This window comes from Petromyzon marinus, unplaced genomic scaffold (genome assembly GCF_048934315.1).
Source record: "Petromyzon marinus isolate PM22_M1 ecotype Great Lakes invasive population unplaced genomic scaffold, UKy_Petmar_22M1.pri1.0 PM_G_Scaffold_17, whole genome shotgun sequence".
In the NCBI taxonomy this organism is placed as follows: Eukaryota; Metazoa; Chordata; class Hyperoartia; order Petromyzontiformes; family Petromyzontidae; genus Petromyzon; species Petromyzon marinus.
The window spans coordinates 2,876,461-2,891,759 of record NW_027422728.1 but is presented as its reverse complement, the minus strand read 5'-3'; the positions used below and the strand labels follow the sequence as shown (position 1 = coordinate 2,891,759).

At 48.3% G+C, this 15,299-nt stretch overlaps 1 protein-coding gene across 1 annotated transcript; it reads right to left on the bottom strand.

Moving 5' to 3' along the window:
- Positions 1-1,218: 1,218 nt before the first annotated feature.
- On the bottom strand, positions 1,219-13,986 carry LOC142911141 (E3 ubiquitin-protein ligase CCNB1IP1-like). The gene is made up of 4 exons (XM_076060225.1): positions 13,897-13,986; positions 4,557-4,918; positions 3,369-3,708; positions 1,219-2,798 (listed from the first exon to the last, which is right to left on the bottom strand). The coding sequence occupies exons 2-4, from the start codon at positions 4,851-4,853 to the stop codon at positions 2,584-2,586; spliced, it is 852 nt and encodes a 283-aa protein (XP_075916340.1). The 5' UTR covers positions 4,854-4,918; positions 13,897-13,986; the 3' UTR covers positions 1,219-2,583.
- Between the last annotated feature and the right edge of the window lie 1,313 nt (positions 13,987-15,299).

Genomic DNA, 15,299 nt, shown 5'->3' with positions numbered 1-15,299 from the left:
CTTGAAAAGCGTGTTACTAAATTTCTGCCAGTAGATGAAGGCGCTATTTTAGTTAGTATTGGCGATGTAATGCGGGTTAAAGCTTGCGCACAAATTGGAGGCTTTGGAAGATAAGCCTATAGAGGTGTTTCACGATAACATGCCATGTCACTTTCATGCAGTAGAGAAGCAGCAGCTCGCCTGCGTTTAAGTGACTCGGTACAATGGTGAGCACAATGCTTGATAAGTAGGGACGTGCTCACCCAGCCATGGATAGAACTAAATAATGAAGCAATTCTGCTGGAGCTTTTCTTTTGTTGGCGGCAGGCTACCTATCTGTAATACCCAATTCTGACGTGGCATTGTGCTTGCCACTCACCCCTTCATGTGCCATGCCGGCCTGTTAAGGCTATATGGGGGATCTTTGTGTTTGTGGAGAGAGTGAAGAGTTTTCCATACCTGGGCAGTGTGCTCATGACCAGCTCCGGTTTGACAACAGAGGTCTCATTCCGAATCAGTCAAGCGGCATTAACTTTCCATCAGTTGCGTAAAGCTACCTGGTCTGTCACTCCCTATGAAGCTTCGGATCTTCTCGGCCAGTCATGCCCTCCCTTCTCTACGCTTGCAAAATGTAAACCCCCCTAAAGGAAAATCTTCCCTGGTTAGAAACATTTAGGCTGGCCTGCCTAAGATCCATCCTGGGTTTAACCAGGCTGGATTGTGTGAGGAGCTCACAGATCTTTAAAAGATCTGGACAAAATCCCATCGGTGAGCTCCTCTGGCAGGCAAGGTTGCATTAGTTGGGTCATGTAGCCCACATGCCTAAACAGCTTTTGTTCAGCCAGATAGAGGGGGCTAAACGAGAAGAGATGGAGTGATGTGGTACAAGAGGATGTGGAGCTGAGTAGACTGGTACCAGTGGTGTCTAGATCGGCCGAATTGGAGGAGGCTCGTGAATGCTGCTGCTGGGCAATTGGGTGGCTGAAGCACAGCAAGTTGGCACAGTACGGGGCACAGGTGGTGCATCGGCCATTCATTTCAGTCAGTGGACCCCTGGCACCTGGGTCTGCCCCATAACCTCCTACCAGTGGGCCTTCGACACTTCACGTGGCCTCAACATGCACATAGCCTGGCACAAGCGATGTGGTGAGGTCACCGCCACTTAGTGGCGAATGGCGGTTGTTGTGTCGACCTGTATGGGTGGTCTGTGTAATGTAAAGGAAGTGTTTTTGGCGGCCGCAAAGTCCTAAACTTTTTAATGAAAAACAAATGGAACAGGTTCCCTCTTGTGAACAGCACTTACTCCAACACAACATTGAGACATAACGCGCACCACGGTAACTCCTGGGTCGGCCGCAGCGAGATTCTAAACGGCAAACCCCTCTGTGCCGTCACGAGCGCCGCCACCACCGACCTGTCCCCCCTCCCCCGAACGCCAACGACGACACCTGGTAACCTACCCGCTGGAAAAAATTAACGGTGCTCAAGCGGTAAATGTCATGGGTTTACTCTCCAGCACGCAAATCGGCGGGGTCGAAAGCGGGAGCTCATCGGCCACGGTTTATAGCAGCAGCTGTCAGAGTCGGGATCGAACCCACGACCTCCTGTAGACCGGGTGAGGTAGTTAACATCTCATAGCCACTGTGGTGATGATGATGATGATGATGAGAGAGTGAGAGAGACGCAAGCTCCAAATATACGGCAGCAGCTGTCAGAATTGGGATCGCACCTACAACCTCCTGTAGGGCTGCACGGATTCCTCCAGTATAGACAAAAGTTTCTGATGGATGTGAAAGTGACGTAACCCTGTGAGCCCCACCCGGCACGGCCAATGGGAGACGTTTGTCACGTGAACGGAGTGCGGTCGTTCAGTTACTGCCGCTGGTGGTGATCACCAAGCGGGACGTCAAACTCCACTGTCAACGTTGTGGGTTTGCTCTCCCAGAACACAATTGGTGTGCGCTAAAGTAGTAACGAATTGAAACTATTAAACTCAACAAATTTATTTTTCATTTTACCAGGCCGAGGACCCACCGACCCACGCAGCTATTTTCATAAGCGACCTGGCCATCACAAACGATAGCTCAATGACGCGGCGTTATCGTCGTCGTCGTGCGTGAGAATCTCCAGCGAGCGGCTCTCCGAACACAACTGACGGGGGCGACGAGGCGCGCGCTCGCACGCGTGGACCCCGTGACGCTTGTGCACGACGTGGTTTTTTGTATTTGTTTGTCGCTGTAACGTTTTTACCCCGGGGCCCCCGACCAGAAGTCTGTGGGAAAAGAGCTTCACAGCTTGTCGGATTCCTACCTCCAGCGTAAATAAATATTTCCGATTCGGATTCCGTTTGCGCTCAGAGGAGGCAATCGACTGGCGGTGACGACGAGAGGCTCCTGCCAAGCACCACAGGGTAGTAGGCAGATGACCTGCGGGCAGCGTTAAGACCACAGGAATCTGATGAGCGGTGAGGCCAGTGGGCGAGGTCCTTTTTGCGTCGTTTTTTTTCCCCACGAGTTTTTTTTTTGGGGAACCCCTTGCGACCGCATTGGAGGGCGAGGAGGCGGGCGCGAAGGGAAGGACTCTCGCGTTGTTACCGGGGGGAGGTCACTTCCTGGCTCCGGTCACCGCGGCTTTGGCGGGGAAGGGGAAGCGGAGGAAGCCGTCGGATTGCGGCGACCTGCCCGGGGGGCTGCCGTCGAAAAACAACGGCCTCGGCGCAAACTCCGTCCCCTCAGGGCGGCAGCACGGAGGCGTCTTCATCATCCAGCTCCACGCGTTTCCCTCCGCGCCTTGCGATGTTCGCGGGGTCGACGTCTCTGCTACAGGGGGGGGGGGGGGGTGGGGGAAAAAATTACATTACGTACAAAACGTCACCGTATGAACCTATCCCCATTTTCCCTGCTTGGTCGGTTCCTAACAAAGTTCAAACATATCATTACCAGAGTTGTTTCTTTTCGTTTGCATTTTTGACTGCTTGTGTTGTGGTTATTGCAAACATGATTCCTTGTATAAAGGTGTCAGTTTTTGTTGTGCCAGCCAAAAGGGTAAAAACCTATTCCTATATCTTGTTACTGGCAAAGGAGGTCTCATAATGTAAAGGTTTACCCCGAGCCCTCAATACTCCCTGATGGTGCGCTGTTTTTGAGTTGTACGCCTTTTGGCGTCTTCTGGTCCAACACCAGTGGAGACTAGGCTCTAAGAAAAGCCGTCTCGGGTGTGGACCAATCAAATTCAAGGACAGTGCATATTATTATCAGAGTTGTCTCTTTTGTTTGCATTTTGACTGCTTGTGTTGTGGTTATTGCAAACATGATGCCTTGAATAAAGGTGTCAGTTTTTGTGCCAGCTAAAAGGGTAAAAACCTATTACTAAAGTTCAAACGGCCCTACCGAATCTCACTATGAATGGCGAGGACGCCGCGCCGTTCAGAGCCTCCTCCTCCTCAGCGCGTCTCCCCTCGTCGATAGCGGAGAATCGCAGGCGGAGGCGATCGTAGGAAACCTGCAGTTTCTTCTGCTCCCGGTCCCTCTCCAGCAGTTTCTCGGCAGCCTCGTTGTACCTCTTCTTGAACTTGGCCAGCTCGCTCTTAGCAAGCGAGAACTGCCGCTTCAGAGTGGCGACCTCCGTGACCTTGTTCTGGATCTCCTGCTTGAAGCGGTCCTCAGACTGCACCCTGAGCCTCTTTGATTTCACGGCCAAGTGTTCCTGATACAGTCTCTCCTGGTGCACCTGCGAGATGGAAAATTTGATTAAACGTATTTTTTATCGGTTAAAGAGCCGTACGCGCAAGGGGACTTACGTGTAGAAGAATAACTCGGTTAGCGAAGCCTCTGGGAATGACGAAGCTCCAAAAAAAATTCGAAAGAATGAAAAACAAATATTCATAATTTTCAATTTAAAGCTTTCGTGACTGCAGGGATTCATCTTCTGGGTTCTTTCGGTAAAGTCACCACGTAGAATTGAGATAAAAAAATAAAACAGAATTTATTCTGTAATAAAAATTAAAATAATAATAACATAATAAATTCTGTTATTATTTTTATTATTTTATCTCCATTCTACGTGACTTTACCGAAAGAACCCAGCAGGAGAAAAATATTCATAAATCACGCAAATTAATTCAAGAGTGACATCTTAAACGCTGTACATGTTCTAAGTAGTGCCACCGATAATAGACGGACTAAATATTAACTGCGTCATTCCAATGGTGCTCGCTAAATAAAGAAATGCCTCCAAGTCTTTTTGTCTCCGAGTTAGTCACTACTTATGTTTGGAGTTTGCACGTTCTCCCAGTGGCCGTGTGGATTTTCTCCAGGTCCTCTGATTTTTCCCTCCCAATGTTTAGAAACGACATCTAACGCGTTTTAGAGTATTTGACTGCTGTAAATTTCCACGTGATGATAACAGCCGCTTGGGTTGGGCTATCATTCGTGATGGCCAGGTCGCTTCTGCAAAAAAAAGAGGTTACGTAGCTCAGTGGGACTTTATCCGCTAAAATATAAAACATTTCAGTTTGTTACTTTTTAAAAATAAATTTTATTTTTATTTTTAAAAAGTCACCGATCCGTCGCCGATACCTGAAAGATCCAGAATGAAAGCGCCCGCGAACATATCTCCTGGATGACGTCCGGCCCTAGGCCCGCCAGCACCATGGACTTGTGCTCCTCGGGGGGGTTCAAGCAGACCCGCACCACGTCCAGGCTGCCGCGCGGCAAGGCGCCGCACGCCGGGCAGGCGGCCGCCCCCGTCTTGAACTCGCGTTCGCCGTCCTCGTCGCAAAAGAGATGCGAGCAGGAGGTGACCCAGGCGAAGTCGCCGACAATGCGCCGGCACTTCCTCAAGTTGCACACCAGAATTTGTTCGTGCGCCGACATTTCCTCCCCGCCTGACCACTGGCCCCGGGGGGTCGCCAGTTCTCCTGTTCCCAGTCGCCGCCGTTCTGGTTGAGGGAAACGAATCGCGGGTGAAACACGTTTTCGCATGGAGCGCGCGAAATGCGTTCGCGTTTTTTTTTTTGCGAGCTCCTGCCGTTTATTGACCGGCTCAGAGCTCCAGAGAGAGCACCGGGGTGCGGTCTCGTTCGTTAAGGGTGGCGAGAAATCTTGGTCAGCGTAATGACGGAAGCAAGTGAGGTAAAGTACGATGGCGAAGCAAACAGAAATCAGTTGGGAGAGCGACGGTTTTAGAGGATAAATTGCTGAGCAGGGGGAGTGTTCTGACCTGCGGTTTGATGAGTGGGTGGATGAGTTTGTGGGTGAGTGAGCGAACTTGTAAGTGGCTGATGGGCTGGGTGTATGCACGTTGAACTTATTTCACACCGTACAGAGCGAACCTTGCTAATCGGAGGTACGGGTAGAGGACAAGAAACAAAACACAAAGACCAGTGCAAAAGAAATTAGTCTTCAATCTAGATGATTTTAAAATGCACAGTTTCAGTGGATTCCTAATAGCGGAAGGAAAATGGTTCCAGACGGACGCAGAAGCGCATCTGAAAGTGCGCAACGCTTGCCCAAAAACCTCTGCGAGGGTGAGTGTGTTGTGACCTGCAGGGTGGTGGGGTGAGTGGATGGGTTTCTGGGTGAGTGAACTTGTCAGTGGCTGACTGGTTCAGTGAGTGTCTTGTTGTGCCTGCAGTTTGGTGAGTGGGTGGGTGAGTTAGTGGGTGAGTGAGCCTGTGAGTGGCCGACTGGCTTTAGTGTGCTGTCGTGACCTGCAATGTGGTGAGTGGGTAAGTGGATGCGTGCGTGGGTGAGTGAGTGAACTAGTCAGTGGCTGGTTGGCTCAGTGAGTGTCTTGTTGTGCTTGCAGTTTGGTGAGTGGGTGCAAGTGAATTAGTGGGTGAGTGAGCCTGTCAGTGGCTGGCTGGCTTAGCGTGCTGTCGTAACCTTCAATGTGATGAGTGGGTGGTTGGATGAGTGAGTTAGTGGGTGAGGGAGCTTGTCAGTGGCTGACTAGCTGCGCGAATGTGCTGCTGTGACCTGCAGTGTGGTGGGTGAGTGAGTTAATGGGTGAGTGAGCTTGTCAGTGGCTGACTGGCTGTGTTGAGTCCTCACCACTTGAGATTGGGACGAATTGGGGAGGCCTTCGTTCCACAAGTCGATTGACAATGGCAGAGGATAATGACTGCATGCCACACTCAATGTGCCGTCTGTATTCATCCGTATTGTTAATGTATGAATACGCCTGTTGCTCAGGATAGCCCCACTGAGTCTCAACTCTTCTTCAGGAGGGGTCCTGCCAAGTTTGCACAAGAGGGGGCGATGTTGCTGTGATCCCTCCCACTGAGCCATTTCCAGGTAATCTTTTAGCTTTGGGATGTGGTTCTGGCAAGTACCAGTTCCACTGTGTTTGTGGGTTTAGCTATGGGAGGGAAACTCGGAGGAAACCAATGGAGATGACACACATGCCACTCTGTAGTACAGAGAATGATCACACAAACCATTGCCGGACAGCTGGGATCACTCCGTGTAGAGTGCTGTACAGTATCTAAATGTGTAGGGGCCATCCCTTTCGTGCGTACGCAAAAATCTGTCAAAACCTGACCCCGTACGCACGCGGACTTTTTACACACCCCCCCCCCCACCTGCCTACGTACGTTCGCCTGACGCATCACCCCCCCCCACCCCCTAGAATCCTGTAGAACGGCCGATATGTAATCCACGCAGAAACGATCAATTATTAATATTAACGTGTTTAAGCAAACAGATAGTCCACCGCCGGCTGCATTATTATCGAGGCTTCAACCCCCCCCCCCCATTTCCTATGCGTACATTGTGAGTAGACCCCCCCATATGCAAGCGTACGCATTTTGGGTATCCCCCTCCATGACAACGAACTAAATGGATGGCCCCGTATCGGGAAAAATCGGAGGACCCTGAGACAAATCCACGCAATCAACATGGGGAGAGAGACGCAGACTCCAAATATACAGCAGCAGGAGCAAGCGTGGTCAGGGCCTGGGCGCGAACCGACGATCTCCTGTAGGCCAGGCGAGGATGTTAACATCTAGTCACCGTGATGATAACAGGCGAGGTAGTTAACATCTCCTAGTTACCGTGATGATAACAGGCGAGGTAGTTAACATCTCCTAGTCACCTTGATGACAACAGGCGAGGTAGCTAACATCTCCTAGTCACCGTGATGATAACAGGCGAGGTAGTTAACATCTCCTAGTCACCGTGATGATAACAGGCGAGGTAGTTAACATCTCCTAGTCACCTTGATGACAACAGGCGAGGTAGTTAACATCTCCTAGTCACGGTGATGATGACAGGCGAGGTAGTTAACATCTCCTAGTCACCGTGATGATAACAGGCGAGGTAGTTAACATCTCCTAGTCACCGTGATGATAACAGGCGAGGTAGTTAACATCTCCTAGTCACCGTGATGACGACAGGCGAGGTAGTTAACATCTCCTAGTCACCGTGATGACAACAGGCGAGGTAGATAACATCTCCTAGTCACCATGATGATAACAGGCGAGGTAGTTAACATCTCCTAGTCACCGTGATGACGACAGGCGAGGTAGTTAACATCTCCTAGTCACCTTGATGACAACAGGCGAGGTAGTTAACATCTCCTAGTCACCGTGATAACAGGCGAGGTAGTTAACATCTCCTAGTCACCGTGATGACAGGCGAGGTAGTTAACATCTCCTAGTCACCTTGATGACAACAGGTGAGGTAGTTAACATCTCCTAGTTACCGTGATGATAACAGGCGAGGTAGTTAACATCTCCTAGTCACCGTGATTATGACAGGTGAGGTAGTTAACATCTCCTAGTCACCGTGATGACAGGCGAGGTAGTTAACATCTCCTAGTCACCGTGATGATAACAGGCGAGGTAGTTAACATCTCCTAGTCACCGTGATGATGACAGGCGAGGTAGTTAACATCTCCTAGTCACCTTGATGACAACAGGCGAGGTAGTTAACATCTCCTAGTCACCGTGATGATGACAGGCGAGGTAGTTAACATCTCCTAGTCACCGTGATGATGACAGGCGAGGTAGTTAACATCTCCTAGTCACCGTGATGATGACAGGCGAGGTAGTTAACATCTCCTAGTCACCGTGATGATGACAGGCGAGGTAGTTAACATCTCCTAGTCACCGTGATGATAACAGGCGAGGTAGTTAACATCTCCTAGCACATTCCAAACCCTGCACAGCAATCGAATCGCTGGGGATGGGAGGGGGGGGTGTAAAACGTCGTATTTCCAAGCAAAGTAAAATGTTGTGGACCCCATGAGGCTGATGAAAGTTTCGCCCTCACGAAAGCGACGCTGGGTCGTGGCTCACAGGGCGATACCAAATAAAAAATAAAATAAATGAATTAAATCCATCGCCTCACAACTTTTTGAGGGTTTCCCGCGCTTTTTTTATTGTTTGTGTTTAGTGAGACACCACGTCTGAGGGTAACCCTCAGAGGGTAACCCTCAGACGTGGTGTCTCATCACTACTATGAGGCGACTTTTACTGGTAGGAAGGAAGATTGTAAACTGAGTGTACCAGCCTGCAATAGATGAATGTGTCCGTCCGTCCATCCCCTTTCAATACTCTAACGAAGTGAAATCTCGTGTGACTGTCATCCTTTATTTAACCACGTGAGTGACGTCATTGAGAGTCACTCTCTTGTCACTGTCATCCTTTGTTTAACCACGTGAGTGACGTCATTGAGAGTCACTCTCTTGTCACTGACATCCTTTATACTGGTAGTAGCGAAGATTGTAAACTGAGTGTACCAGCCTGCAATAGATTAATGTGTCCGTCCGTCCCCTTTCAATACTTTAACGAAGTGAAATCTCGTGCTGTTTGGGTGTAAAATCAGGAATAGACAGCGCAGAGACTTGACAAAATTCCAATGTTCCTACCAGCCCACCCTGCAGGGACCTGTTAACCCCTCCCCCCCCAGCGTGTAATATTGTTTTTGTTATTTATAAACACTCGGATTCCCGCACTTTTTATCGCTTGTTTCGTGACCTTCAAGGGGTGAGAAAAAATTAAGAACAAAAAACCCCCCTCAGACGTAGCAACTCCGAAGTCTTAAAAAAAAAGACGTGTAAAATTGTATTTATAATCAAACTACTCGGCAACGTAAAATAACAGCCCTCTGCTTGATATGAACCCCGAAGTGTTTAATGTGAGATATAGAAAAAAATATATAGTTTTGTGTTGTTTTTACCTCACAGCAATCCACACGCTCGGTGACGTCACCCTGCAGCTGCGCTCGTGACGTCACGGTGGGGGAGGGGGTTGAGGCACGCGTGACGTCACGGTGCGGGAGAGTGGTTGCGGGCGACCGTGTGACGTCTTTCGGTAAAGTCACCACCACGTAGAATGAGAATAAAATAATAAATTGATAAAATAACACAATAAAATTCTCACGACGTTTCGGCCACAACACAAGCGGCCTTCATCAGGTGAAGGGACAAGACTGTCTGGAGGACAGCGCTGGAGCGAACACAGCCAAGCTCAGACCGCGACCTTTAAGCTGTGTGAGAAGAAACAGAGCGCCTTGACAAAGGAATTAGCATAGAATTTAGCATTGAAATAGCTGAGTGATTAGCTAAATTCAATGCTAATTCCTTTGTCAAGGGGTGCCTCTGCGGATGTGTATGCTTTAACTTTAACATAGCCATTTCTGTGACCAGTCACAAGCTAATCACTCAGCTATTTCAATGCTAAATTATATGCTAATTCCTTTGTCAAGGCGCTTTGTTTCTTCTCACACAGCTTAAAGGTCGTGATCTGAGCGTGGCTGTGTTCGCTCCAGCGCTGTCCTCCAGACAGTCTCGTCCCTTCACCTGATGAAGGCCGCTTATGTTGTGGCCGAAACGTCGTGAGAATTTTATTGTGTTATTTTATTTTATCAAGCCTGTGTGTGTGAGAGTTTGTCAGTCTGTGTGAGTGTGAGATTGTCAGACTGTGTGTGTGTGAGATTGTCTGCCTGTGTGTGTGAGATTGTCAGTCTGTGTGAGTGTGAGATTGTCAGCCTGTGTGTGTGAGAGATTGTCAGTCTGTGTGTGTGAGAGATTGTCAGTCTGTGTGTGTGAGAGATTGTCAGTCTGTGTGAGTGTGAGATTGTCAGACTGTGTGTGTGTGAGATTGTCAGCCTGTGTGTGTGAGATTGTCAGCCTGTGTGTGTGGGTGAGATTGTCTGCCTGTGTGTGTGTTTGAGATTGTCAGTGTGTGTGTGTGAGATTGTCAGCCTGTGTGTGGGTGAGATTGTCTGCCTGTGTGTGTGTGTGTGAGATTGTCAGTGTGTGTGTGTGAGATTGTCTGCCTGTGTGTGAGATTGTCAGTCTGTGTGTGTGTGTGAGATTGTCAGCATGTGTGTGTGAGATTGTCAGTCTGTGTGTGTGTGAGATTGTCAGTGTGTGTGTGTGTGAGATTGTCAGTCTGTGTGTGTGTGAGATTGTCTGCCTGTGTGTGTGAGATTATCAGTCTGTGTGTGTGAGATTGTATGCCTGTGAGTGTGAGATTATCAGTCTGTGTGTGTGAGATTGTCTGCCTGTGTGTGTGTGTGAGATTGTCTGCCTGTGTGTGTGAGATTGTCTGCCTGTGTGTGTGAGATTGTCTGCCTGTGTGTGTGGGTGAGATTGTCTGCCTGTGTGTGTGTGAGGTTGTCAGTGTGTGTGTGTGTGAGATTGTCTGCCTGTGTGTGTGTGAGGTTGTCTGCCTATGTGTGTGTGAGAGATTGTCAGTGTGTGTGAGATTGTCAGCCTGTGTGAGTGTGAGATTGTCAGCCTGTGTGTGTGTGAGAGATTGTCAGTGTGTGTGTGTGTGAGATTGTCAGCCTGTGTGTGTGTGTGTGTGAGATTGTCAGTCTCTGTGTGTGTGAGATTGTCAGTGTGTGTGTGTGAGATTGTCTGCCTGTGTGTGTGTGAGATTGTCAGTGTGTGTGTGTGTGAGATTGTCTGCCTGTGTGTGTGTGAGATTGTCAGTGTGTGTGAGTGTGAGGTTGTCAGTGTGTGAGTTTGTCAGTGTGTGTGTGAGGTTGTCAGTATGTGAGTGTGAGGTTGTCAGTGTGTGAGTGTGAGATTGTCAGTGTGTGCGAGGTTGTCAGTGTGTGAGTGTGAGGTTGTCAGTGTGTGAGTGTGAGGTCAGTGTGTGAGTGTGAGATTGTCAGTGTGTGTGAGTGTGAGGTTGTCAGTGTGTGAGGTTGTCAGTGTGTGAGTGTGAGGTTGTCAGTGTGTGTGTGTGAGATTGTCAGCCTGTGTGTGTGTGAGGTTGTCAGTGTGTGTGAGTGTGAGGTTGTCAGTGTGTGAGTGTGAGGTTGTCAGTGTGTGTGAGGTTGTCAGTGTGTGTGAGTGTGAGGTTGTCAGTGTGTGTGTGAGTTTGTCAGTGTGTGTGAGGTTGTCAGTGTGTGTGTGTGTGTGAGTGAGGTTGTCAGTGTGTAAGTGTGAGGTTGTCAGTGTATGTGTGTGAGTGTGAGGTTGTCAGTGTGTGTGTGTGAGTGTGAGGTTGTCAGTGTGTGTGTGTGTGAGGTTGTCAGTGTGTGTGTGTGAGTGTGAGGTTGTCAGTGTGTGTGTGAGGTTGTCAGTGTGTGAGTGTGAGGTTGTCAGTGTGTGAGTGTGAGGTTGTCAGTGTGTGTGAGTGTGAGGTTGTCAGTGTGTGTGTGAGTTTGTCAGTGTGTGTGAGGTTGTCAGTGTGTGTGTGTGAGTGAGGTTGTCAATGTGTAAGTGTGAGGTTGTCAGTGTGTGTGTGTGTGTGAGGTTGTCAGTGTGTGAGGTTGTCAGTGTGTGAGTGTGAGGTTGTCAGTGTGTGTGAGTGTGAGGTTGTCAGTGTGTGTGTGAGGTTGTCAGTGTGTGTGTGTGAGGTTGTCAGTGTGTGTGTGTGAGTGTGAGGTTGTCAGTATGTGTGTGTGTGAGGTTGTCAGTGTGTGTGTGTGAGGGTGAGGTTGTCAGTGTGTCAGTGTGTGAGTGTGAGGTTGTCAGTGTGTGAGTGTGAGGTTGTCAGTGTGTGAGTGTGAGGTTGTCAGTGTGTGAGTGTGAGGGTGAGGTTGTCAGTGTGTGTGTGTGAGTGTGAGGTTGTCAGTGTGTGTGTGAGTGTGAGGTTGTCAGTGTGTGTGTGTGAGGGTGAGGTTGTCAGTGTGTGTGTGTGAGTGTGAGGTTGTCAGTGTGTGAGTGTGAGGGTGAGGTTGTCAGTGTGTGTGTGTGAGGTTGTCAGTGTGTGAGTGTGAGGTTGTCAGTGTGTGTGTGTGTGAGTGTGAGGTTGTCAGTGTGTGAGTGTGAGGGTGAGGTTGTCAGTGTGTGTGTGAGTTTGTCAGTGTGTGTGAGGTTGTCAGTGTGTGTGTGTGTGAGGTTGTCAGTGTGTAAGTGTGAGGTTGTCAGTGTATGTGTGTGAGTGTGAGGTTGTCAGTGTGTGTGTGTGAGTGTGAGGTTGTCAGTGTGTGTGTGTGTGAGGTTGTCAGTGTGTGTGTGTGAGTGTGAGGTTGTCAGTGTGTGTGTGAGGTTGTCAGTGTGTGAGTGTGAGGTTGTCAGTGTGTGAGTGTGAGGTTGTCAGTGTGTGTGAGTTTGTCAGTGTGTGTGAGGTTGTCAGTGTGTGAGTGTGAGGTTGTCACAGTGTGTGAGTGTGAGGTTGTCAGTGTGTGAGTGTGAGGTTGTCAGTGTGTGTGAGTGTGAGGTTGTCAGTGTGTGTGTGAGTTTGTCAGTGTGTGTGAGGTTGTCAGTGTGTGTGTGTGAGTGAGGTTGTCAATGTGTAAGTGTGAGGTTGTCAGTGTGTGTGTGTGTGTGAGGTTGTCAGTGTGTGAGGTTGTCAGTGTGTGAGTGTGAGGTTGTCAGTGTGTGTGAGTGTGAGGTTGTCAGTGTGTGTGTGAGGTTGTCAGTGTGTGTGTGTGAGGTTGTCAGTGTGTGTGTGTGAGTGTGAGGTTGTCAGTATGTGTGTGTGTGAGGTTGTCAGTGTGTGTGTGTGAGGGTGAGGTTGTCAGTGTGTCAGTGTGTGAGTGTGAGGTTGTCAGTGTGTGTGTGAGTGTGAGGTTGTCAGTGTGTGTGTGTGAGGGTGAGGTTGTCAGTGTGTGTGTGAGTGTGAGGTTGTCAGTGTGTGAGTGTGAGGGTGAGGTTGTCAGTGTGTGTGTGTGAGGTTGTCAGTGTGTGAGTGTGAGGTTGTCAGTGTGTGTGAGTGTGAGGTTGTCAGTGTGTGAGTGTGAGGTTGTCACAGTGTGTGTGAGTGTGAAGTTGTCACAGTGTGTGTGAGTGTGAGGTTGTCACAGTGTGTGTGTGTGTGAGGTTGTCACAGTGTGTGTGAGTGTGAGGTTGTCACAGTGTGTGTGAGTGTGAGGTTGTCACAGTGTGTGTGAGTGTGAGGTTGTCACAGTGTGAGTGTGAGTTTGTCAGTGTGTGTGTGTGAGTGTGAGGTTGTCAGTGTGTGTGTGATTGTGAGGTTGTCACAGTGTGTGTGAGTGAGTGTGAGGTTGTCAGTGTGTGTGAGTGTGAGGTTGTCACAGTGTGTGTGAGTGTGAGGTTGTCACTGTGTGTGAGTGTGAGGTTGTCACAGTGTGTGTGAGTGAGTGTGAGGTTGTCAGTGTGTGTGAGTGTGAGGTTGTCACAGTGTGTGTGAGTGTGAGGTTGTCACAGTGTGTGTGTGAGTGTGAGGTTGTCACTGTGTGTGAGTGTGAGGTTGTCACAGTGTGTGTGTGTGAGTGTGAGGTTTTCAGTGTGTGTGAGGTTGTCACAGTGTGTGTGAGTGTGAGGTTGTCACAGTGTGTGTGTGAGTGTGAGGTTGTCACAGTGTGTGTGTGTGAGGTTGTCACAGTGTGTGTGAGTGTGAGGTTGTCAGTGTGTGTGAGGTTGTCAGTGTGTGTGAGTGTGAGGTTGTCACAGTGTGAGTGTGAGGTTGTCAGTGTGTGTGTGTGTGAGGTTGTCACAGTGTGTGTGAGTGTGAGGTTGTCACAGTGTGAGTGTGAGGTTGTCACTGACCCTGGTGAATCTTCGTCGTTGTCAAGGCCGCAGGCTTCACCTCCCTCACGACTCTCAAAATGGCGGCGAGCCAGGAGGGGGAGGAGCCAGAAAACTCTGCGTCACGTGGGAGGGGAGAAACTGAAACCTGATTGGCTCCAAGGCGGAGAGATTTTTATATTTTTTTACGGGAAAACTTTTTTCTTTTTAACCGTACGATGAATTTACAAAATTCACCATCAACAATAAAAACTCGCGTTGGTATTAGCGCGGTCTGATTAAAAAAATAAAAAAAGTTATTGGTTATGTAAATATTTATAAAACGCGGTAATATCAGAAATCTCATCTGAGTTACAAAAAAAATGACCCAAATGATATTCCGTATTCTTAGCTCTTTCGGTAGTCACGTTGAAGGGAAACAATAAAATAATAAAATATATATAAAACAATAAAAATTCTCACGACGTTTCGACCATAACACAAACGGTCGTCATCAGGTGTGTCGGTCCGCATCAATTTATTTATTTATAAACGGCGTATTTATTTATTTATAAAAAAAAACGTCAGCGCCACGCGCAGCGATTTGGCAGTTTATTTAGAAGGACTAGTCCATCTATGTTCTGAAAAGAGGAGGGGGGAGACGAAAAATTAATGTATGTTGTCTGAAAGCCACCGTAAGCGTGAACAATAAAAAGACCCGAAATGGTTTATCAAATCTTTCCAATGATTGCTAAGCCAGAATCCATCTTCCCGGTTGAAATTGTCTCTATGCTTGTATAAGTGGATAGCCTCATGAACGAATCTCTCATGGTAGCCAGATGGCTTACAAAGAAACTCTATCTTGGAGAAGTCAATGTCATGTGAGCCTACTGAATTATAACAGTGATCTGCCACGGCCGAGGTGTTGGTCCTACCGTGTTTCAGGTCTGCTTTGTGTTCACGAATGCGGTCCGAGACATGGCATTTGGTTTCTCCAATGTAACTACTACCACAGAGGCAACTTAGTTTGTAGACGCCAGGGTACTGTATGTCCGGAATCACATCTTTTACAGACGAAACCAAATCACGGATTTTATGTAATGTGTTGAAACGGACCTGGATCTTGTGTTTATTGTTTCCCTTCAACGTGACTTTACCGAAAGAGTTAAGAATACAGGGACCACGTGATTGTTTAAAAATGTCTTTGATTATAACTATAATTGCCTACAATTCGTCATTTGTAGCTTATTTAGACTATAATTTATTCACTACCCAAAATGTATTTACTTGAAAACATAGAGCTGATATTTATTCTTGTTCTTTCGGTAAAGTCACGTAGAAGGGAAACAATAAAATAACAAAAATATAAAACAATTACATTCTCACGACGTTTCGACTGCAACACAAGCAATCATCATCAGGTGTCACACACAGGCACACACAGA

What these genes read in the sequence shown, in the direction of transcription:
- LOC142911141 (XM_076060225.1), bottom strand. Translation starts at nt 4,853, where the DNA reads ATGTCGGCGCACGAACAAATTCTGGTGTGCAACTTGAGGAAGTGCCGG. An exon ending in TTTCATTCTGGATCTTTCAG is followed by an intron (nt 3,709 to 4,556) that starts GTATCGGCGACG and finishes TCCATCTCGCAG; the next exon opens with GTGCACCAGGAGAGACTGTA. An exon ending in GCCATTCATAGTGAGATTCG is followed by an intron (nt 2,799 to 3,368) that starts GTAGGGCCGTTT and finishes CCCCCCCTGTAG; the next exon opens with CAGAGACGTCGACCCCGCGA.